The following is a 26,107-nucleotide window of genomic DNA, read 5'->3' on the forward strand; positions in this document are numbered from 1 at the left end:
TGGTTAATGAAGTTAAATGATTTGTTGTACTCATGTTCTGGTGAACTGTAACTGGGTGTATTTGTTGACAAGTATGAGGAGTGTATGATGATGGTGGCTTTGTACAGCAATTTAATTCTGTCAAATTAAAGATGCTAATAATATATTTTATCATTGTTTCTCTTGTGTAAAAATATTTTTTTTTGTTCCAAAAATGTTTCAGCCAGTAGGATGGAAATGGAGAATGGATGTGCAGGCCTGGTTGAATGTAATATCTATAAATTTGTTCACTTATGGTTATTTTAAGGTTAACTGGTTAAAAATATATAATTCGATATGAGTTCTGTATAACCAACTTTTTTTTGTGATTTCACTAGAGTTTCCATTACTTGTAATTGGAGAGATTGGTTTTATCAAAGTGTACAAGTGTAGGTTTGTGTGGAGTGGGTACAGTATATTCTTAATTTTATCTTAACTTATTTCAGTGTGACTTAAAGTTTTGACTAATTATGAAGCAAGTTTGTGTATTTAGCTGTAATGTAGTTAATGAGAACGTTCTAATAAACAATGTTTTGTTTGCTGATTTTGAGTTGTGCTTTTAATGTAGATATTAGGAATTTGTTTCAGGTGTTTCTATTGCTAATTATGTGTATGGTGTTATTTATGAACAGTTTTCAAGTTTGATGTGTAGTTGTAGGATTGAATTCAGTTATTTTGAACATCAATATATTTAATGTTTTCATTAAGTAGTGTAATATTTACATAATGACACTGCTCAATAAACATTTTGGGGCAGAGCCAAAGACATTATATTATAATGACACATTAAGAATAAGTAGAGAACGTTGATGGTATCTCACACTGGCTTAATTTATATTTTAACCATAGATAGATAGACAAATTGTTTAAATCAAATGAGGAAGCCCATCTGTCATGAATCAGTTGCTAATTATTATGAAAGCAATTTAAGGAATGATGATTGACATATGGTACATACAAGGTGGTTGGTTAACAAATGTAAATTATGGTATAAAAATTAGTTTGTCAGCTGGTTTGGTTGAAACTCACAACAACCAAATAAGTTCTGGTTTATATTTCTTGTTTTGATATATATATATATATATATATATATATATATATATATATACTTCATATATATAAAAGTTCAGGGAAATATACTACTGGAGGTGCTAAGATATATAAGACAGTATAGGATGGCTGAACTCTGTAGGAATATTATGAATATCACTTGTACATAAATAACATAGTAAATTATGTTTACTAAATAGAAATGAACTAATTTACTAAATTTAAAAAATGCAAGTATCACTTTTGTAAACTAAGCTTTTTTAATTTCACGTTAAGAGTATTTTTTTCTTATTGAATTTTTGTTTGTTATACATGGATATTAGGAGGCCTGGTTTGTTTTACAGTATGTAACTGGGTAAGTTGTGTGCCAACACAATGTATGTTCTTTTATATAAGTTCTCATAGTTAGCACTTCGAGTAACTAGTCATAACTCCAAAATTTAATGGGGACAAAGAGTACACAGAACGGTATAATTAGTAAAAAAAAAAAAAAAACTGATGTGGATACCACATGATTCCTTGTATGCCTATTAAATTACATATAAAAATCTTTCGCTGCACTTCATTTAAACTTATTTCATTTGAAAGTGAGATATGATCCTCCAATTTTTAAATAAAGTGGACAGTTATACAATTGCTAAAATATTAGTTTCTATTAACATCAAATATTTATACAATTATTAATTCAACAATCTTACCTGAAATCCATAAATAAAAAAAATGTATGTATTTAGACAGAAATGGAGAACCAAGTAAGTGTTATCTATTCACGCACATCATATATATATATATAATTTCATTTTTTTTATTAAATCCAGTGAAAATAAAAACAAAAGTGGAAAAGGTTACTAAATTTTTAGTTTACATTTTTAACTTGTTTTTGCTAGAAGTATGGTGTTGTAGGATTTTTGTCTTTGTATATTTATTCAGAATTTGTAACTCTTGTTACTACAATTTGTGAATTTTCAGCAGGTCTTACATCTCATCTATATTTTGGTTTCAAAAGTATGACATTCAAACTTTTAGGTTTGAATGTTCTAAATACAAAATTTCAGTATTCTACAGCTAATCATTTTTGAGAATGTGTAAAAGGTAAAACAAGATAGGCTTTGGAAATAAAATTATTCTAATATGCTATGATCATGCTTAATGTTAAAAAAAAATTGTTTTTCGTAAGCAAATTATTTATAATTCTGAAAGAAAATAACTGTAGTGATCTTTTTCTATTAAAAGTTAAATCAGCATAAGGCACCTAAGATCCATACTACTGTAGCTAATGAGAGGAAGGCTCACGCTTCAGGAGACTGGTTTGAACCATATACTCAAGAAAAATGATCTTAAAAATTTCCTTAGAATTTTATATTAGTTTGTATATTAATTTTGTTTCATGTTGCTCGACTAGATATCTGGTGTAAGTGAGAACGTGTCGGATCCATAACCATGCACACATCGGTTTGAATCTGACTTCATATACAAATATTTTTTTCAACTTTTTTTTTTAAATTTAAATATATTTATTTATTAATAATTATTAACTTTCAATTGTAAAAATTTTTGAATAAAAATTTAAAGTACATAAAATTTTATTTCACTAATAATTTCTAATTTTTTTTTTCATATTGTTATTATTGAATTATTATTTATTGTTAAAATTTTATTTTCAATCAGAGGTTAATAATTATTAATAAATCAATATATTTAAATTTAAAAAAAAAGTTAAAAAAATATACGTATATGAAGTCGGATTCAAACCAATATGCCTTCCCCTTGTAAGATCAAAATACTTCATTACTTAAAATTTTATTTGGCTATAACTCTGGAACAAGTGAAATAAGTACCACGTATGATATATCGTTGAAAAGCTCTTAACAAGGGCTTATTACTGCAGTTCAAAATCTAAATGTTTCAAAATTGAAATCCCGCTTCGTTTAGAGGTCAGACTGTATACACATTTTTGGCCCAGTCGATTGCAATCAAAAGCGGAGCTGCACAACTAGTCGTTATAACAATCCTAAATAAAAAATTTAATCGTTTTTGAGTTATGCGAGACACATATGTACGACATCATGCAGAACTAGTAAAAATGGTTTCAGGTATGCTCAAAGTGGATATTTCCGTTGAAATTTTTCGCGATTACAATACTTCCTTTACTTCGTACGAGGAAGTAAAAGGGATGATCTACCTACTCGCAGCAACTAATCCTCAATAACCAATTCAAATATATACGGAAAATTTGTCTTTTACAATTATCAAATAACCCGCTGAAATATTCGACTTTTCCTAACGATTACTATCTTCTGCCACCATAATCGCGTAGCGTGTTATAGTCTTATTGGAACAATAAATCACATTCTCACTGCTGGCGTGACAAAGGAAAAAAACAAAAAAAATTAGAAAAAGTTTTAGTTAGGCCCCCCGTAATTTAAAGTTAATACGGATAATCAAACATATTTATAAATATAAACGATTTTAAAATAATTAAAAAAGATATATATATATATATATATTTGATTAAATAATTTATTTGAATTTAAAACAAAATTCTTGTGAAATAAATTAGAAATATGTATCTTATTTAGTTAAGAAAATATTATTTTCTGATTTTTTTTCTAGCGTATGTTTTGAAAGAATCCGTGTAACGTAGAGTTCCGCTGAACTTGTTAACAAGTAAAATGGCGAATACCATGGACGATGGTGGTTCTCCTAGAAATGATTTTGATAACGATAGACCTGATAGTCTAATGGATGGTGATGATGATGATGATTATGATGATTTTAGACCGATGTCAAAGGGTAGAGGCCGTAGTGGAATGATGTTCAGGTAAACTATATTTTAGTAATGTGTATCTTTTTCAGCCCCGACCTAAACTGCGGTACAGTTTGTTTATTTGACAATTTATGTTATTTTAGTGATGAATTTCTTCATTTTAATTAAGCATTGATCTTGATTTCAATGGTTTTATCATGATTTTTATAAGAAATAACATATGTTAATGTGCTGAATGTGTTATTGTTTCATTGTTTATCGTAGTTTTCGGTTAAAAAATTGCAACCCGGGAGATAGAATACATTTCGTGTTTCGAATTAACAATATTTTGTGTCTGCTTTTATTATCTACCTAGTTGCTAATTAAACGACCAGTACTCTATTCTTATGTTTTGTGAATATGGCCTTTTTTTATTTTTTAACAAAAATTTACTTGATTTTTTTACGATTAAATGTTACCTATTTATATTTAATGGCCTAACTGACAATGGCTTCTACTACTGTGTGCTAATAGCACAATTATATGATTGATATTTAAAGGGGATATATGTCTTTTTAGATCCTATTGCTGATTTTTTTTTACGTCTAACACGAAAATTGATCTTTCTATTTCAGTTTAAAACATTTTATATCTAGTAGAATTTAAAACAATGACATTATTGCTTCCAACAAAAAATTGCCATTGATCACAAAATTCAAATCAATAAAAAAGCAAGATATTTTAAGAATTTACTTGCCGTTATTTAATGTATTTTTTAATTTTGATGTAGAAAACAAGAAAAAATTACTTTAGTGCATTAGTGTTGATATTTTTTATAGCCTAAATGCCAGTTGTGAATAGAGATGAGTGTTGTATTAGTATTTATTCTTATTTTATTTATGTGATTCTAATTAAATATCACATTTAACTTTGTAAATGCTTGTTTATAAAACCTAATTTGAAAAAGAATTTTGAATAACAAATTTAAAACTGATTATGGATTTCCTTAGGGAGATGCTGATGATCGTGTTTGAAAGGTGTTTGTGTTTATATCATTTAAATTTTTTATATAATTAGTTTTTCTAATTGTCAGCTACACCATCATATCTGCTTTGTTGTCAAGTGCAGTTGGAAGTGACGTCAAATAATTCAACATGTTCTATGAAAAGTTTCATTTATTTTATTTCTTGATCTAAGATTTCTGATAAAGCTTAGTTGTTTAATAAAATAGTAAGGTCAGCTATTATAGATTAAGTTTATTAGAAAATCGTCCTGTATTGATTATAGCTATATTATCATTTATAAAAGTTTGAAATATTTTGATGATAAACTGAACAAATATATGAATGTTAAAAAGGATCAGAAATCTATAGCAGTGCCTTCACTTCTAAAATTATAGAATTAGGTTTTAATGTAAGTTGGTACTTTCTGTTGATTATATGAGATATTATATAAGTATGAAAGGTGTTTGCTAATAGCGGTAACACAATATTGGAAAGAATGGATATTGTTTCATTCACTTGTTCCATTTCAATTTAATTCACTTTGAATATTGTCATTGGTACTGAAACATCTAGTTTCATTTAGCAGATCTCTTTTTTTTACCCATGTACTTTGCTTCTTTAAGTCTGCTTTCTGAAAATTTCTAATCATAAAAAAACTGACTGTTACTAGTTACAGAATCTTGGAGAGCTTCATCAAACCAGTCAAATGATAAAATACAAAAAAAGCTTAAATTCATACATGATGTGATAAAAAAATTGTGGAAAACTGGGTCTATTAAAAAAATTACCCTGTCTAAATTAGGAGTTATTTATTTTGAAATTGTCATCTTGTGGATGGTTAAGTTATATTGCTTGTGTGTTTCTCTCATTGGAATGGTCTAAATGTTATACACTTTAAGTACCTCTGACTCATACTATTTTTCCCGTATGGTTTTAACACATTGAACCTTCAGCTTAAGCTTCAATTTATAACAATAAGATTATTTCACAGAGTACCAAATTTTGGTACAACACTTCGTCTTCTTTTGACATTTTACTATTATTGAAGGGTGAGTGTCACTCTTCAAATACCCTTCTTTGTTAGTAAAAGTCTGTTGGATCATTTCAGTGATTTGTGCCATAGTTTCCTGAGTTTGACAAAGAATTTTGTATTAACCTTTTACTCAATCACGTTTTCCTAAGTGAAATTACAGAATGATTTGCCTAGGCACGTGGTCACAAAATGTGTGTTTGGGGCAATGGCTTTCTGCATGCAGACTCTTGAAGACACCACTACAGTGTATATTCATAAAACAACAAAGGGATTCTCCTTTATTATGTAGTATTTCTTTTTTTTTATAGGACTTCTCAGATTTTTTTTAATCCTACATACTTACTACTAGGTTATTAATACTACCATTATTATTTACTACTACAACCAAATGAAAACAGTGTGATAAAATTTTCAGTATAAAATTTTTTTTTCAAAATTTAAATGTGTTAGAATACTTTATTATTGAATTTCTGTATAGTTACTGCAAGCAATTTTCATTTAATTATTCAAAAATAATTAATTCTTTAAAAAAATACAAAATATCAAAATAAGATATTTTTAGAAATGTATTACATAATTTTTGATAACATTTTAATTTATTTGTGCAAGAGCATTCTATTTTTTCACATATTTGGGTATCTGCAGGCAGTTCAAAAAATAATTTGGAAAAACTCTGATTTAAAGTGAGCCACATTGTTTAAATCTACTTTGAACAGAAATTTATTGCTCTCATCAAAACCTTATTAAATGCAGGAACAGCTTAGGATTGATTGATTTGTGCATTGCTTGTGCAAGCATAATTAAGTATGTGGTGGGCTTTTAGTTGGCTGGGTGTGGATGAACAACAGCTACTGAATAAGATTCAGTAACATTTTATGTCTTGAGTAACAGAAGCCTAATCTGCAGCCTACTACTGTGCTACCACAGCTGTTGCTGCATTCATCAGATTGGTACTACTAGGGTGCAAGTGAATGCATTTGATGGTAGGCAGCTGAATGTGATACTTACAATCATGGTTTAGTGAGTGGCATGTATCTAGGGGAGCTTTTAGGGATAGGCATAGATTGGTTTTGCTGTAGGCTGTTTTTTCCTTTTAGGTTAAGTGGCATGCCACCGATACATACCAGATAGGTGTAGCAAATGTAATACAAGATGCAGTAGAAAATCGTGTTTTTTTTTCAAGTGCAGGAACAGTAGTCATAAAAAGAGTTGGATAATTCTTGCTGAGGAATCTATTTATTAAAAAGATTTGGTAGACAAAGTAAAAAAATATGTAGTTTTTCTACAACTACTGTGTAAATAATTTAGTGACAGACTTTGTTGGGGTCTTAAAAACACTCATTACACATCAGGCCACAGTAAGTAGCATGCACTGACTACACTCACTCAATTATGAGAGGAGTTTTAAGAGATCATAGCTTTTCTCATATTCAAAGCCTTACCTCAGTGGTAGCATTCGAAACAAGATATCTCTGAAACTAATTAAGATAAAGAATTCATTTGGGTCTTAAACTACTCATCACAATTGCCAACAAATGAGCCCACATCAACTTCAATCATTTAATTCCTAAAAAGGTTTTGAGGGAACGTTAATTAAATTAACCAATAAGAAAGCCTACAAAATAAATATATATGCTCTCTAATTGGTTTAAATACTGAGGAAAACGTAGCAACTGTATCACCTTAATTGTAACAATGTATATACATGTGATACAAAGGTTGTATGTAGATTTTCAACCAATGTCTAAACATTTTTGCATAACTAATACCATCGAAAAAGCCTACTAATTAGCTCTTCAAAATATTTCAAAAACACTGAAATTTCATAGTTTCTCTCTTTCATCTTTTGATTTATTTGCCATACATGTATCATTACCACAAATTATGAATATTGAGAATAGAGAAGAAATTAAAACTGTGGATCTGATCTAACTCAGACGATGATTAATGTAAATCCAGAACAATGTGCCATAATTGAAGAAATTCTCATCTTGATTCAGAAAAATGATGATGCAGTGTGTATTTCTTAGATGGTTCTGGTTAAGAAAAATATTTTGTTTATTAGTATTTAATCCTTAGCTGCGTTCTGTTAGGACAGCAAGTTACTTCTGTAATGTGAACCGAAATTGCTGCAATGTTGTTCCCTCACGGTCATACAGTTTGTAGTTGCTTCAAAGCACCATTAAATTTACATGAACATTCTGTTTGTGTCAGGCGTTTAAAGGTAAACAGTAATGAAGGTGATGTAATTTGTTCTGTTAAGTTGATCATCTGGTAATAAGCACCTATGGCAAATAAGCATTCTTTGATGTGCATAAATTGCTTATTGAAAGATTTAATGAGTACTGATATGCCATTTGGGATGATTACTATGTGAGGAGGAGATATTTGATAAATGTTGATTATGCATAAACAGCTGCTACTCTTCAGAAATCTATTAAATTTTTGTCCTTATGGCCACTTTTCAAAGTGTTAACTTACTAAAAATAAGTGATCCAAGGCAGATGAATGTGAACTTCCTCTTAAAAATTGTAAATACCAGTTCAATGATGAAAATTTGATTGACTTGCCTACCTCCCAAATTTCGAACACAGATATTTTTTTGTAAAATGTATGGCAGATATTTTTTCTCTTTCCCAGGTACTTCAAATCTTTTAACAGTTACAATTCTTGCACCAAAAAATTAGTGTTGTGATGAATTCAATAGAAAGGACTCTGATCTTATTCTAGGAGAATCGAGAACTTATATGAGTGTGAATATATTGATAACAGAAGAAAGTGAACTGTTATAGTTTCCCGCTGAATTTTTAAATAGCCTCGAGATGAGTTATTTGTACTTGTTGATTTTAAAAAAGGTAACATTTTAATATTGCTGAGAAATTTAAATCCAGTACAGGGATTGTTGAATGGACCAAGACTGATAGTCAGAAAAATATTTGACAGCAGTTGGACGAGGAAATTATAACAGTGTTAATGTTAGACAATGGGTACTTCTGCCTCGAATTTGATGCCGTCTGATACTACTTCCTCATTTTGTTTTAAACAAAGACAATTTCCTACATGTCTAGCACTTTGCATGACCACCAACAAGGCACAATGACAAACTGTGGATCGGGTAGGAATCTACTCCAGTTTTTACCAGTTTACCACTTTTTAGCTGTGGATAATTGTACATTGGCCTATCAAGTGTAAAATCTTTTAAAAATATGAAATTGGAGATGAAACTAAGGATCGACACATAGCTAATGTTGTCTGAAAGGAAGTCTTGTGAATTATATGGGTAAATTATTTATTATAACTTAAGTTAATTTATTTACTGATGCACAGGGGACCTGTGCTGCTCTGCAGCATCAGTAAATATAAGCCATATTTGCCATTTTAAGTTAGGTTTTGTACTATGAAGCCATAGTATAAGCCATTTTCCTGAACTAGGCAGTTAGTAACAGGCTACTACTTGAATGGATTCAAAGAGGGATGTGAGCAGTTACTTGATTGTAGAAAAAAAGAGGTTGAACCAGTTAAACTTTTTATGATTTTGAGGCTGACTTTAGCTTTAAAAAAATTGTATAACATATTCAAAATGGGGAGTGATTTAAGTAGTGGGGAAATTAGGGTTATGGATGAAATGTAGCTTTAAGTAAACTCAATTGTAGATCTTGTCTTAAATTTGGAATTTGGGTACTAAATACCTATATTACTTAAATATTCGTTGATAGTCTTTTACATAATCTGAGGTAGATTATGTAAAATGATTTAAGTAGTGGGGAAATTAGGGTTATGGATGAAATGTAGCTTTAAGTAAACTCAATTGTAGATCTTGTCTTAAATTTGGAATTTGGGTACTAAATACCTATATTACTTAAATATTCGTTGATAGTCTTTTACATAATCTAAGGTATCATTTATGAACATTTAAGTACCAAAAACTGTTAAAAAAAGGGGTACCAAAAATTAGGTAAATCCTTTGGAAACTCAGAACCTCACATAAACTGCTGTTATCCATTTAATTTTTTTTAAGTACTTTTCAGACCTACAGCCATTTTTTCATTGATTAATGCAGCAGACAAAGATTTTTTGGAGTAAATATTTAAAGAAACTGTCGATATTCTATTGTTTTCTTGAAATAAAAACCCAACCCATGATGTATTCAGATTATCCAGCCAGATGGATAAAATTAAGACATCCAGTCCTAGGATAATAGTGGCTTTTATTATCAAAATCTATAATATGCATCTGTTGGATTTTAATCTTTAGATGCTACTTCTTATCAAGCCACTTGAAAAGTTTATAGCAGTTGAAATATTTTATACAGTGAAACTTCCCTTAACAGACACTTCCCAGTAATGGACTCCTTGTAATACTGGAGGCTTTTAGATTTCCCAGCAGTTTTATAGTGGTATTAATGGATGAAGTACTTCTCAATAATGGACGCGTTATTGAAAAGTATATTTAATTTACCTATAAAAATTATTCAATCAATTCTGAAAAACAGACAGCAGGAATAAAAGTTGTAATTATTCTTGTTTTATTTTATAATCAGCATGACTAATTTGTTTATCTGTTGTTATTAATTTGTTTACTTCCCGCCTAGATGCTGATGTTATGATTTCAATCAGTTCATCATCTAGCGTGATTTGCATCAATTACTGTGCAAATGTATACTGTAAATTGAACACTTGTAATATTTTTGTTATGGTATACTTTTTATTGCAGTACATTTTTTATACATATGTTTGTTTACTGTACGCACAATTTTGTGTATTTTATAAAAATTGTTACAACCATTGTTACAGCAATTCAAAATGTTTCAAAAAGGTAAAAGCTTGACATTAAAAGAAAAAGTAGCAGTTATGAATGTCTACAAATAAGAGAAACTCAGTGTGCGTCATATGGCAAAATGTTTTGATGTTGGGAAAATTTAAATAAGTAATATCTTAAAAAGCAAAATTTGATATCCCGAAGTCATGGACTGAATATGACAATCAGTTAACCAAACGTGCATTTCCTAAAATACCAGGCCTAGCAATTGACAATTTGACTTACGAGTGGTTTTGCAGGGCTCATGCTTATAAAATTCTGGTCTCTGTAACTTTGGTATGTGATAAAGCCCTAGAAATTGCTTAAGAGCTAGGTTATGATGAATTTAAAGGATCAGGGGGTTGTTTACATAAATTCTGAATTAGACATAACATTTCATTTAAAAATATTTTTGGTAAAATGTCTGGGATTGTAGATGAGAATTTATTGTCAGAATGAAAGGAAAATTTAAATGAAATATGCACAAGTTATGAAAGAAACATTTTTAATTGTGATGAGACTGGTTTTTTTCCCAGTCTTTGCCCAGTAAAACAATGTCTTGAATGAGGAAAATGTACAGGGGAAAATCAAAGAAAGGCTGACTTATTTTGGTTGTGAATATGTCAGGTGAATTTGAAAAACTGTTAATAATGGCCAAAGCCATGTGTTTTAAGGGCGTAAACAAAATTCATTAGAAATTGAATGGTATTCAAATAAAAAATTGTGGATGATGGGACATAATGATAGATTAGTTAAGTTTTGATAGTAGAATGGGAAGGCAAGATCAGAAGGTCTTACCTACTATTCTTAGAGAATACAAAATCCCATCCTAATGTTAGCCTAGAAAATGTAAAATTTTCTTCATCCAAATAATACTGCAGTATGTCAACTGCTTGTTGAGGGGGGTCATTCAGAACTTTAAAATTCAGTACAGAAAAAAGATTTTGCAGTACTTATTGTCAACAATGAATGAAGTTACTGACATGATGAGCTTTGTAAAAGCATAGTGTGTTGCAGTTTTATGAAATTGTATGGCAATAAAGCAGGTTACTATTACAAACTAAACCTACACAAACTAACTTCAATTCCGACATTGAAGATCTTACTGACCAAATAAAAATTCTGTGGAACAAAGTGAATTGAAAGAACTTATCAGTTTGGAAACTAAAAAAGAGTATTGATGATGCTCTCAGTTCAGATGACTTATCTACTGACATCTGTGATCTTGTTGCTGCCTTAGACTTGATTAAATCAAAACAAAATGACTCTGGTGATGATGGACCCAGATTTATCACCACGAGAAAGGAAGCAACAGAAGAGGTTAAAAAATTAAAGCAATATTTCTTACAAAAAGGGTTACCAGAAGGTGTTATTAATATCACATGTGCAGATGCTTATTGAAAAAAATATCTACTAGGAGCGATCCAAAGTAAAATAGACAGCTATTTTAAACCATCTATGTATAAATAAATCTTACATATTCATATTAGATTTTTTATTTTGGTTTTTACATTTTTTGTACATGTGTTTTGATTGTTTTGTATACTGTAGCTTCTCTGATTATATGTAGCTTAAATTATTTTTTTATTTCATTTTAGTACAGTAATTTTATTCTCTTATTTCGTTGGTCAATTACAGTTGTACAGTATTATTTTTTATCCAAGTATGAACATACTGGATAACGTTTAATAACTATTACAATTTTTTTGTGAGCTTTTCTTTTATAGCTTCTATTTTCTTGTAATCATTCAGCAGTGAATTTATAAGGATCTCAGAATTGTTAAGATGCTAGTCTCAAGATTTAAGTTAATATTTGTTGTAGTTTCCTTGTATAGTAAATGTATTATTTATCTTAGATTATATTATTATAGCTTATTGCTTTTTTATTATGTTTACAGAGGTGGTCGAGGTAATCGTAACAGTAATAATCAGCACATGGATTTTGGTCATAGAGGTGGGGGTGGTGGTAGAGGAGGAGGTGGAGGAGTAGGTGGTGACAACAGGCGAGGTGATAATGATCATGGAGGTCCACAGGGACATGGTCCTCATGGTCAAGGTCAAGGAGGACCTCATGGCCCAAGATTTAGAGGACGTGGCTTTGGACCCAGAGGTCCGCCAGGCTTCCGTGGTGGTCCACCTGGCCCTCATTTTGGTCCTGGAGGTCCCCGTGGCCCTCGTGGGTTTAGAGGTGGTCCACCCCCATATGATCCAAATTGGGGTCCTATGGGTCCTCCTCCTCCTGGTGGAATGCATAGTGGCGGTCCACCCCCACCACCACACATGATGGGCCCTCCACCACCAGGTGGTGGCATGGTAAGTAAAAGGGATTTTTGGAATTACTGAAGTCATTCATATTCTAGAAAAAAATTTTATTTTTTTGTTAGTTATAGTTTGTTTTATTTATTTTTAAAATTAATCTTAAAACAATAGTGTTTTTACTAGTCTTAATCCTGGTCATTTTATTTAAGGTGAAGTATGGGAATGGGTGTTTTAAATGAAAATGTACTTGAAATTTATACTCTATTTTTTATATTATATGGCTGTCAAAAAGGGTAAGACTATGTTGTTTGTCTTGCATTGTGTATGTAAAAGTCTTTCTTAAAGATAACACTCTATAGATGTGAACCTTTCATATACTCATTCTTCCATTCCCAAATTCACCAAACACTAACATTGCATTTTTCCTGTCTAGTGTGAGCTGATGGTACTGTATTATGTTGCTGAAGTAAAAAGTGAACCAAATTCTAATCGTGTAACTTTACAGCAATCCTAATTTTTATAAAGTGCTTCATGGAATTGATTCTGAACAAATTGATGTCATAACAGTCCTGACAACTCAAATAGTGACCTTACAGTTAACAATTCAGTATCACATTTTCATGTACCCTTGTGTGTATGATAGACATTAGTCATTCCAGGACTTCTTTTTTTAATAGGTTTAAAACTGAATTCAGGGTGGAGCAAGTGCTTTAAAGATGGCCATATGACTGTCGCTGACAATCTTAGTCATGGTGTAATCCAGCCCACAGCATTCATTCTTGGGAACATTCAGCATGTTGAACAGCTTACCATTGACAATTGTTCACTTGTCATGAAATTGCCAAAGTGTGTAATCTTTTGTTAGGAACAGTAAACAGTAATTCATGATCATTTGCTGATCTGAAATGTGAGTGGGTTCAAAAATAGCTTTCTGCTGTATTTGATTGACACAGAAGAATTGAAGTCTGCAATGAATTGAAGGATCACTATGACAAGGAAGGCCAGTATTTCCTGGATTGCATCATCACATGTGATGAAACGGGCTCACCAATTCGCTCCAGAATCAAAAAGCCAGAAAGCAGTGGAAGGAAGCACGCAGACTCGTCACCACAAAAGAATTTTGAACAGTTGTGTCAGTTGGTAAAATGATTGTCTTCTGCGACAAACATAGGATTATTTATGTGGATTTTTTGCCCCATGGTGTCATTATCAACAGTGAATATTATTTTTGTTTTCTGTATGATGTGCATAAGAGTCTACACAAAAATTGATGTGGTTTGACCACAAAGGTTGTTCTGCATTTCTGCAGGGCAATGCAAGATGTCACCACTTAATGCACAGTGCAAACATTATAGTAAGGCAGCTGGGAATTATTACAACATACCCTTTATTGTCTGCACTTAGCGCCAAGTGATGCATCACCAGTTGATGCTGCACCTGTTTGTATCCCTAAAAGAATTCCTCAGAAATTAGCATCTTCACAGTGATGGTTTAGTGAAGCAGGTGGTTATTGAATGCCTGGGAATGACATAATCACGCCTGGTTCCCCCTCCCTAGTAGTAGAGGCAAGTGAGAAAATCTACAGACCGAGTTCTGATCCTTGGGAGGGTGGGGTCCAGGAATGATGTGGTCGAGCCTGGTTAACCCCTCCCTGACAGTATGAGGCAGGCATTGATCACAAAAGATCCAACCAGCAAGCCGAACTAGAGGTTTGTTTGAGTTTGAAGGACACTTCCCTGGGCTGAGCTTTACTGCATCATTTGTCCCAGGGGAAAAAAGTTGTTGAATAGTTTAGATGTACATACAAATCTTTCTATGCCAAAGCCTTCCAGGCGTTAGTCAAATGACGGTATAATTGTATAACATTGCAAGGGTTATGTGGGAAAAGCCATCAACAGCTCTGATCCATTAGCTATTAATAAAAGTACTTATTGGAAATAAAACTCCAAAATTAATTTTGTTGCCTTAGTTATTTAAATTACATTTTATTTTAAGTGATAATTATTGGGTTAGATTTCAAGGTAAGTGTTTGTTTTAAACTTGTGTAAACAGTGTGGGTTTTATTATTGAATAATTTCTTTTTATTGACTTCTGAAGAAGTATTTTATGCTGTTTATTGACCCCTTGTAGTAATACCATAATTGCTGGTCTTTCACCATAAATAAGCCTTCACTATGTAACATGTGTAGTATATAGGTCCTGTGAAGTTCTCATTAAAGTTTGAAATACTTTGGAGATTTTTTGCTACCCACAAGTATTCAGATCTGAGTAATGTTAGGATATGCTTATAAAATAACAATCAGTTTGCAAAATTAACATTTTTTATTTAATTTCTTCTTCAGCTTTTATAGAGAAAATCTTTTTCATGTATCTTTCTCAAGAAGAATGTTTTTTTTTTCTTTTAACTGCTGAACTACTATTTTGTTAATTTTTTTTATCTTTTTTTTCCTATGTAGGTAAAAAAGTAAGATAAAAAACCTGTCTTAACCCTTAACCTCCCGCTTTATTTTGCGTGCGAATTGAGATTTCTGTAAACGTTTGTTTATCTCATTATTACTGAATTGCTTTTCATCCAAAAAAATCTGAAAAAATTAGGGTATGTTAACAATGAGTTTTTAATTTATATTGTTCAACAGAAATTAATTTTCATTAATATTTTATTATGTTGCGCACTCACAAATATGGTATAAAAAAAATTACAATTTTTTTTTAGTTTTTGATTTTTTTTTTTTAATGATCTTGTGACCTATGTTTTTTTATATTTATATAAGCTATAGACTTTTATGGTTAATTTGACGTAAAATTTATTTATATCCGATAAAAACTGATTATATAAATAAAAAAATAAAAAAACTAGATTTCTGAAAATTGTAACTAAATAAATTGAGATTTCGGTAAAGGTTTGCTTATCTCGCTATTACTGAATTGTTTTTCATTCAAAATATCTGAAAAAAATAGGGTATGTTAACGAGTTATAATTTATATTGTTTAACAAAAGTTAATTTTTGTTAATATTTGATATGTTGCACGTGCACAAATGTATAAAAAAAAATAATTTAAAATTATTGCTTCCTTTCATAAAAGTCACGTTCACTCGTTATTCTGTTGAATTTATGTTTGCATAGCAATTATATAAAAGATAACAAACTGCTAATGTATATAAGAATCAAATAAACCAAAAAATATCAAAGTACTACGACTTAAATAACGTCAGTGAAAAAAAGGTACTGTGTGTTCCCTTGTGAAATATCTACACTATACACGGGTGTTATGCTTATTGAATTTTCTCATAGTTAATGTGTTATGATTAAATCCATATAAAAATCTTTTTTCTATGTTAAATGGTTCATGAGAAATTTGAATTTGAAAAATTGATTACCAGTGGTTAATATAGTGACCAGGAGGAGACAAGGGGTTAAGTTAGATTAAAAAAAAACTTTTTTTTTTTTATTTCAACTTGTACATTACTGTTTGTGGATTGTCCACATTTTTACATGTGTAAAGATGGTTGCAGTTTTTTAAATTTATGGAATTGTAATAAAATAAATTGGTAATTAATTTATTTTGTACATAGTGAATAATTTAAACCTTACAACATAGGAATCAAAGAAACTTGTATATAATAGCATTGTGTATTGAGTTCTATTATTAGTGCAATTCTACAGTTTAAAATTGCAGCATATAACAGTAAAAATTATACATAATACAATATATTTTCAGTATTGGTCAGCCTAGCAAACGTTTATATTTTCTAACTGAAATTGAATAATACTGAATTTTCTTAAAATTGTAGAAACTTATGTGAATTTTGTGTGGAAAATAATTTTTAAATGTTGATAATTTCATTATTAGCCTTTGTACAAATATTTCTAGATTTGATCTTCTTGTACAAAAATCATTCAGTAAGAATGATACTTTCATTCTTACTGAATGATTTTCATGCTTTACAAAGGTGAATAAAGAAACATACCAGTTTCATGTAAGCTTCAGATTGAACTGACAATTATATATTGTACTTCTCTTGTCAATATAGTGTTATTCTACTTGTAACTACTTCTTAACAACAAGCATCACCTTGAAGTTGGGCACTTCAATTGTTTGGTTATGTAATTTTTAGTGTTAATTTTTACTGTTAAACTGTCTGTCAATCTGTCTGATGGTTTTCCTACATATTTTTATAACTACCTTTAATAAAATGTATATAAGGTATTTTAAAAAAAGACCAAACTTTTGTATTAAAAACTTTATTGTTGTATTTATAACTGTATGTAGGATTATCCTCTTTAAAGTAGTACTGCTGCTTCTGTTATTTCTTTCATTTTTGGATTGTTTCTTGGAATGTATAGGGTGATTCAAAGAAACGGGAAATTAAAAAAATTAAATAACGTTAATGAAACATTTTTTTAGAAAATGAATTTTATTTCATGTAAATTGTACAAATGTTGCCATTTTAGGATACATTCATTTTAGTTTATTTTGTAAAGATGACATCTTGCAGGTGACCTCCTCTTCTACATAAACACTCACGAAGTCTCTTCGTTAAATTGTTCATGGTTTGACGTAACATCTCAACTGGAATTTCCACAATTGCTTCCCGGATCTTTGACTTCAGTTCTTCCGTTGTAGCAGGTCTACTGTGGAACACAGGTGACCCCACAAAAAGTAATCGCAAGCTGAGAGATCAGGCGATCTGGGAGGCCATCTAATGTCACCATTACATGAAATGACACGTTGTCCAAACAATCAGTGTACAGCTGCCATCGATATTCGTGCAGTATGTGACATTGCTCCGTCTTGTTGAAACCAGGCTGTGTTAAGAATTGGTGGAAATCTCTTTTGTTGTTCCACAAGAAAGGTTTCAAGCACAGCTACATAACGAGCCGACGTCACTGTAATAGCAAGACCGTTGTCATCCTCAAAAAAATAAGGGCCTATAACACCGTAAGATGACATAGGCACACCACACGGTCACTTTCTGGTTGTGCAACGGATGCTGGTGTAGCTGCGTAGGATTTTCTTGTGCCCAGTATCTGAAATTTTGCTTGTTAACAAATCCACTGAGGTGGAAATGCGCATCGTCTGACACCCACAGTTCGTGAACAAACTCTTCGTTATCATTTATCTTCTGAAGCATTACATTACAGAATTGTGCTCGCACGACTGCATCGTTCGGTTTCAGTTCATGGACGATCTGTAACTTGTACGGATGGTATTGCAAGTCCTTCACTAATATTCTTCAAACACTTAAACTATGCAATTGTAAAGATGCTGAGAGACAACAGATTGACCGATGTGGACTTCGTGTGACAGCATCTTGTAAAGCTTGAACATTCTGTGGTGTATGGATGGTTCGCTTACGGCCTGGAGGTTTCTTTTTCATTGCCGAACCAGTTTCCTCAAAATTAGATATCCATGTATTAATTGCATGTGCTGATGGAACACGGTCGTGCCGTCCAGATTAAAATGACTGCAAAATTCTCTACTTGTTCCCTCCACACTATCATTGTTTTTGTAAAACGCTTTGATAGCAAATGCACGTTGCGCACCACTCCCAAGGATCCATGACAACTAAATGGCAGGTTAGGTTAGAGAGGCTGGCGCCACTTATCAAGTGGTACCAATCGCCCACGGCTACCAACACAACTTTCAAAATTTCCCATTTCTTTGAATCACCTTGTATTTTAGGAATGCTGTGCAGCTGTTGTATCTTAATCTTAATTTTTTTGTTGTTCTGAAAACCAAATTACGAGGTAACCTTCAATTTGGGAGAAAGTTTGCTGGGATCTAGTCTGTAATGTAGGGTGAGTGAAGTATAACGATTATCTCTCACTTTGTCTCAAAAAAGTTGGGTTTTTTTTTTGTTGAAGTGGGTCATCATGTTGCAATACCCAGCTCTTGATTTTCCTACATTTCAAGCCTATTTTCACATACTTCATCTCTTAGATGTAAAACTTCCATGAAGAACTTCTTGTTTACTATCTGACATATGAAATGAATTCATTATGAGCCAAGCCTCCTTTCTAGTCAATGCAAATCTCTTTTTGATCAACAGTCAGCAGAAATGGCATGAGTTCTACAAAGATGCAATGCTGGTTATTTTTTCCAAAAAAAAAAGATTATGATCTTTTGCTGGTGATCACCTCTCAAGCAATCTCTTAGACAGTTAGTGGCGGCGATCTTTATGAACCGTAGCACAAACTATTTAAATCTTATTGTTTGTTGACATAGAAGCTTGTTCAGGTCTGGGATCTTCATTGGTCAATTTTCTGTTTCTTTTAAGAAGATTAAATGATCGTAGAATTGTGATCTGTTTCTTCAGTCTTCCCCAAGTGCTTACTGAAGCATTTTAAATATCTGAAAGTTTTACTTAGTTTAAAGCAAAACAAAATCAATTTTCATCATGATCTTTCATTTTCACTTTGTTAAGAATTTGATGAGAGGTTAGTGTGTGCTTATTTCAACTGTTGTGGCTTGAAAATTAACAGTGGCATGATTTATCAAATGGGATTGTGTTTCTTAAAGTTGCTACCAGTCAGCACCACTTCAGTTGTTGGAATATGTTCTATGTACCTATATTATTTCTCAAAAATATAGTTTAAGAGTGATGCTTATACATACAAAACATTCAAGTATTCTGAAGTTTCTTTAGTTTAATTAAACTAAATATTCTTGCTTGTTGGTTTTGTTGTAGTTTGATAATTATAAGCAGTACTAATTTACAGACCCTTAATATAGAATTATTTATAACTTTTAAATTAAAAACTGAAATTTAACATAAATATATTTTCATCATATATGTTTTAATAATATCACTTTTGCTTATTTTAGCCCCCTCCTCCACCACACATGATGGGCCCACCAGGTGGACCAGGTGGTCCAATGGGAATGCCACCTCCTCCAGGTCCATTTGGGCCTCCTCCTGGAATTGGTGGGCCACCACCTAGTCATGGATCTGGGCCACCGCCATTGATGCAGGTTAGTATAGTAGGTTTTTTCTTCTGCATGTTACTAATACTTTGATTTACATGCTGTTCGATATGCTACTTCACTACTTTTTGATACAAAATGTGTTGAGTGATTGTAATTAACTTTCTTATTTTTTAATGTGGATTAACATTTTTATTTGATGTTATTTTTGCTTTACGATTTTTACTGTAAATTTACTTGGTGACTAACATTTTAGAACCTTGAATTCTATTTATATCATCCCTGTGATAGGCTGTTTTCAATGAAAGAAACCTAACTTTCTGGTAGTGACTAGTAACATATTTCATTGCATTAAAATTAATTGTTTCCTTGAAGTCTTTTAAAGCAGTGTGGGACTTCTCACTGTAATTATAGTTTATCTTAAATATTTATTATAAATCTTGCAATTAAAGCAGGATTAGAATCCTGTTGTCATGTTTATCTTTTTGACTTTTTATTTTCATTAACACATTTATTAATTCTTGATCGCACATCAGGTGTGTGTGATCATTGTGTTTTATTGTCTGGTAATTGTTATGAGTTGTAGTACTCTTGCAGAAATAGTGGCTTATTGTAAAGAACTTGTTCTCAGTTGTACATATCTGTGTATGTTCAGTAAAAATAGGATTATTTCCCATATTGATTCTGGATTTCACTCGATTACCTGAAAGGTAATCGAGTGAAATTTCCTTGGTAAAATATTCCGGAGGTAAAATAGTCCCCCGTTCGGATCTCCGGGTGGGGACTACTAAGGAAGGGGTCACCAGAAAATTAAAAAATAACATTCTACGAGTCGGAGCGTGGAATGTTAGAAGCTTAAAAAAGGTTGGTAGGCTAGAAAATTTAAAAAGGGAAATGGATAGGGTGAATGTGGATATAGTAGGAATTAGTGAGGTTCGGTGGGAAGAGGAAGGCGACTTTTGGTCAGGTGATTTTAGAGTAATTAACTCAGCGTCAAATAATGGGCAGGCAGGAGTAGGTTTCGTGATGAACAAGAAGATAGGGAGGAGAGTGGAGTATTTCAAAACGCATAGCGATAGAATCATTGTAATAAGGATAAAATCAAAACCTAAACCGACAACGATTGTTAACGTTTATATGCCTACAAGCGCCCATGATGATGATGAGGTAGAGTGTGTATACGAAGAGATTGATGAAGCAATTAAACACGTAAAGGGAGATGAAAATTTAATAATAGTTGGAGATTGGAATGCAAGCATTGGAAAAGGCAAGGAAGGAAATATAGTGGGTGAATACGGGCTGGGCAAAAGGAATGAAAGAGGGGACCGACTTATAGAATTTTGCACGAAGTATAATTTAGTAATTGCAAACACCCAATTTAAAAATCATAATAGAAGAATATACACTTGGAAAAAGCCAGGCGATACTGGAAGGTATCAGATAGATTATATCATGGTTAAGCAAAGATTTAGAAATCAACTCGTTGACTGCAAAACTTACCCTGGAGCAGACATTGATAGCGACCATAATTTGGTGATAATGAAATGTAGATTGGGGTTTAAAAACCTGAAGAAAAGTTGTCAGATGAATCGGTGGAATTTAGAGAAGCTTGAGGAAGAGGAGGTAAAGAAGATTTTTGAGGAGGACATCGCAAGAGGTCTGAGTAAAAAAGATATGGTAGAAAATGTAGAAGAAGAATGGGAGAATGTTAAAAAGGAAATTCTTAAATCAGCTGAAGCAAACTTAGGCGGAATAAAGAGAACTGGTAGAAAACCTTGGGTTTCAGACAATATATTGCAGCTGATGGATGAACGTAGAAAATATAAGAATGCTAATGATGAAGAAAGTAAAAGGAACTATCGGCAATTAAGAAATGCTATAAATAGGAAATGCAAACTGGCGAAAGAAGAGTGGATTAAAGAAAAGTGTTCAGAAGTGGAAAGAGAAATGAACATTGGTAAAATTGACGGAGCATACAGGAAAGTTAAGGAAAATTTTGGGGTACATAAATTAAAATCTAATAATGTGTTAAACAAAGATGGTACACCAATATATAATACGAAAGGTAAAGTCGATAGATGGGTGGAATATATTGAAGAGTTATACGGAGGAAATGAATTAGAAAATGGTGTTATAGAGGAAGAAGAGGAAGTTGAGGAGGATGAAATGGGAGAAACAATACTGAGATCTGAATTTAAGAGAGCATTAAAAGATTTAAATGGCAGAAAGGCTCCTGGAATAGACGGAATACCTGTAGAATTACTGCGCAGTGCAGGTGAGGAAGCGATTGATAGATTATACAAACTGGTGTGTAATATTTATGAAAAAGGGGAATTTCCGTCAGACTTCAAAAAAAGTGTTATAGTTATGATACCAAAGAAAGCAGGGGCAGATAAATGTGAAGAATACAGAACAATTAGTTTAACTAGTCATGCATCAAAAATCTTAACTAGAATTTTATACAGAAGAATTGAGAGGAGAGTGGAAGAAGTGTTAGGAGAAGACCAATTTGGTTTCAGGAAAAGTATAGGGACAAGGGAAGCAATTTTAGGCCTCAGATTAATAGTAGAAGGAAGATTAAAGAAAAACAAACCAACATACTTGGCGTTTATAGACCTAGAAAAGGCTTTCGATAACGTAGATTGGAATAAAATGTTCAGCATTTTAAAAAAATTAGGGTTCAAATACAGAGATAGAAGAACAATTGCTAACATGTACAGGAACCAAACAGCAACAATAACAATTGAAGAACATAAGAAAGAAGCCCTAATAAGAAAGGGAGTCCGACAAGGATGTTCCCTATCTCCGTTACTTTTTAATCTTTACATGGAACTAGCAGTTAATGATATTAAAGAACAATTTAGATTCGGAGTAACAGTACAAGGTGAAAAGATAAAGATGCTACGATTTGCTGATGATATAGTAATTCTAGCCGAGAGTAAAAAGGATTTAGAAGAAACAATGAATGGCATAGATGAAGTCCTACGCAAGAACTATCGCATGAAAATAAACAAGAACAAAACAAAAGTAATGAAATGTAGTAGAAATAACAAAGATGGACCACTGAATGTGAAAATAGGAGGAGAAAAGATTATGGAGGTAGAAGAATTTTGTTATTTGGGAAGTAAAATTACTAAAGATGGACGAAGCAGGAGCGATATAAAATGCCGAATAGCACAAGCTAAACGAGCCTTCAGTAAGAAATATAATTTGTTTACATCAAAAATGAATTTAAATGTCAGGAAAAGATTTTTGAAAGTGTATGTTTGGAGTGTCGCTTTATATGGAAGTGAAACTTGGACAATCGGAGTATCTGAGAAGAAAAGATTAGAAGCTTTTGAAATGTGGTGCTATAGGAGAATGTTAAAAATCAGATGGGTGGATAAAGTGACAAATGAAGAGGTATTGCGGCAAATAGATGAAGAAAGAAGCATTTGGAAGAATATAGTTAAAAGAAGAGACAGACTTATAGGCCACATACTAAGGCATCCTGGAATAGTCGCTTTAATATTGGAAGGACAGGTAGAAGGGAAAAATTGTGTAGGCAGGCCACGTTTGGAGTATGTAAAACAAATTGTTGGGGATGTAGGATGTAGAGGGTATACTGAAATGAAACGACTAGCACTAGATAGGGAATCTTGGAGAGCTGCATCAAACCAGTCAAATGACTGAAGACAAAAAAAAAAACCTGAAAGGAAATCGCTGAATTATGCCATTTGCTGAATTATGGAGTATATTATGAATGTAATAATCTATACCAGGACCACCTTTTCTATGTCTAGTCCAGTGGTCAGTATGTTAATAAAACATTGATGGTTTTATTTTAATTTTTCTTTATGCTATTTGTGGACAGGATGAAAAATATAGCCTACCAACTAATCTTATAATTAAAAATCTTGTGGGATTAGAAACTATTAATACTTGCATGAATATCACATGAACAGATTTGGTTTTAATCAGTTTCTTTAATGTTACCTATAGTTTGATGTGTGTCTGAATCATATGGAAATAGGGAGGAAGAAAAAGACTATATAATTGAATAGGAATTATTTCTGTTTAAAAATACTGGTTAGTATTATTCCTGCTGAATTTTTAATTATTCTGTGGCATAATATTCTGCTTATATGCAAAGAGTTAAATAATGGTGTTTCTTTTTTTTTAAACTTATAACAGTTTAAAACATTCTTTTAACTATTAAGATTAATTTTAGTATTAAGGATTTTGAATGTAAAATTTTGTTACTTTAACAGGGCGCAGGTATGCCTCCACCAAACATGAATGGGCCATCAGGTATGCCTGGTCCAGGACCTGGCCCTGGAGGTCCTGGAATGAATATGCCACCACCTAATATGCCCCCTCCTGGTGGTTTACCTCCTACTAATATACCTCCACCAGGTGCCATGGGTCCTGGTGGGCCTGGTGCTGGTATGAATGTGGATTTTTCTGGAGAGATATGGGTCGAGACTAAAGCATCTGAGGGCAAATCTTATTATTATAATGCCAGGACACGTGAAACGACTTGGACTAAACCAGAGGGCAATGTCAAAATATTACTACAAGAGCAGGTAATAATGAGTGGTTTTTTTTTTGTTTTTTTTTAATTTATTGGTTTCGACTTGTATCATAAGTAAGTTTGTGAAGACATTAAGATGCTTAAATTTATATAAAAAAAATAATTTTCTGGGTTCAAAAATAAGCAGGTAATTTTGTTGTGATTGTGAGTATAAACCTTTTAGACAGCTGCCTAGAATAAAGTTGGAACTTTTACTGGAGGAAATGTATGAATGAATAATGATTAGTTATTTGTGCTCTTAATATTTTAAATACTTAATTTTAGTTTTTTAAGTCCTTTATTTTATATTGTAACAAGTTTACTTACAAGTTGTTTAATTCTCAGTTGTATTATATTTAAGTATCAAACCATAAGATAGCATAGTAAATGTATAATATTGTTGATTACATCAAAATCTCAAAAAATTTAGAAATTCAAATTGACATTTGAAAAGAGTGTGAATTTGTATTTGATATTTGTTAATTATCCTCACCTAATTAGTATATTTACTGAACTAAAAATAGAATTAACTTTTATGAATGAAATGTCAGATGGTTGGTAAAAATTATAGCAAAACAAATGGATTTTATCAGATCATTCTTTACTATATTATTGACAATACTGTACTAGCTAGTTATTTAAGAAAAGAAGACTTCTCATCAACTTGAAATGTTATATTTTCAGGTTGAGGCCATGGCTCAGGCTGCTGGTATGAATACAAACAGTAATAGTGGAAATACACCAAATGCAGGAAGTGGACCTGGTGGTGGTACAGCAGGAACTCCTGGAAGTGGAGGAAGCGGAGATGGTGCATCTGGTGATGCTTCTAATTCAAATCAGTCTCAGCCAGATGGAGACAGTAACAGTGGTGATGCCCAGGCTAGTGGTACATCACAGTCATCCACAGCTCAAACTAGTACAACTACTACAGCAGGTATGTTAATATTACTACTTCTAGTATTTGTAATTTTATTGTGCATATGTAGTTAAACCTGAGTTAACGGAATTTTGCAGGACTGAAAATATTTTCCGTTGTAAACAGGATTCTGGTGAATACAGGGATGAAACTAGCAGTGTACAATTAAAATGGGTAGTGTACTTAACCAGAACCCCATTTCATTTTCAGCAGTGGATTGTACAGTAGTTTGTTAGTGAATTTGTAAGCACAAAATTTTTTTCTTATGTTAGCATGTACAGAACAGTATACTGGATTGTAGAACAATTTTCGTATTTTAATTTAAAAAATCTTAAATTTAAGAACTGATAATTTTGAAGAATAACGAATTTCAGTATCTTAAACTTATATACTTCAATAAGTAAACATAATTTAAATTAACCTAGATGTACTTATTACTGTTCATTGTTATTTAGTCTTTATTATAAGAAAAAAATTGGTTATTTTTGTTTTTTCTGAACTTTTATGTTCAGTTATTTTGTTCTCTGTCAACATTCTGTCTTTACATGTGTTAAACAATTGAATCATTTGCTGAAAGTGAAAATTCCTGAAGTTCTAATTGCTTGAATAACGCTGCACTATATGATCTAGTTTTTGTGTTGTTCGTTACTGTTGTAGCATTATTGTTATGTTCTTCGTCATCGGAATTGCTTTTGTCTTAGTTTTCTCTTGGTGGTCATTAAATTCATCTATATTCTCTATATTAGCCTTTGTCTCTAATAAGTTGTCCATGTTAACAAAATCTAAAGCAATTATATTTTCATAA

At 31.8% G+C, this 26,107-nt stretch overlaps 1 protein-coding gene across 2 annotated transcripts in view; it reads left to right on the forward strand.

Annotated features, from left to right (window-relative positions):
• The first annotated feature begins 3,702 nt into the window (after window positions 1–3,702).
• LOC142325021 (uncharacterized) overlaps window positions 3,703–26,107 on the forward strand; it is a 91,225-nt gene continuing 68,820 nt past the window's right edge. Inside the window, exons 1-5 of one of the 2 annotated variants that reach the window (XM_075366270.1) lie at window positions 3,703–3,889; window positions 12,547–12,961; window positions 19,736–19,882; window positions 24,085–24,399; window positions 25,071–25,320. In XM_075366270.1, the coding sequence (XP_075222385.1) occupies window positions 3,741–3,889; window positions 12,547–12,961; window positions 19,736–19,882; window positions 24,085–24,399; window positions 25,071–25,320 (1,276 nt within the window). In that variant the 5' untranslated portion in view covers window positions 3,703–3,740. The remainder of the gene's footprint in view (window positions 3,890–12,546; window positions 12,962–19,735; window positions 19,883–24,084; window positions 24,400–25,070; window positions 25,321–26,107) is intronic. The other variant, XM_075366271.1, reaches the window with a different exon arrangement.

This window comes from Lycorma delicatula, chromosome 5, assembly GCF_047948215.1.
Source record: "Lycorma delicatula isolate Av1 chromosome 5, ASM4794821v1, whole genome shotgun sequence".
In the NCBI taxonomy this organism is placed as follows: Eukaryota; Metazoa; Arthropoda; class Insecta; order Hemiptera; family Fulgoridae; genus Lycorma; species Lycorma delicatula.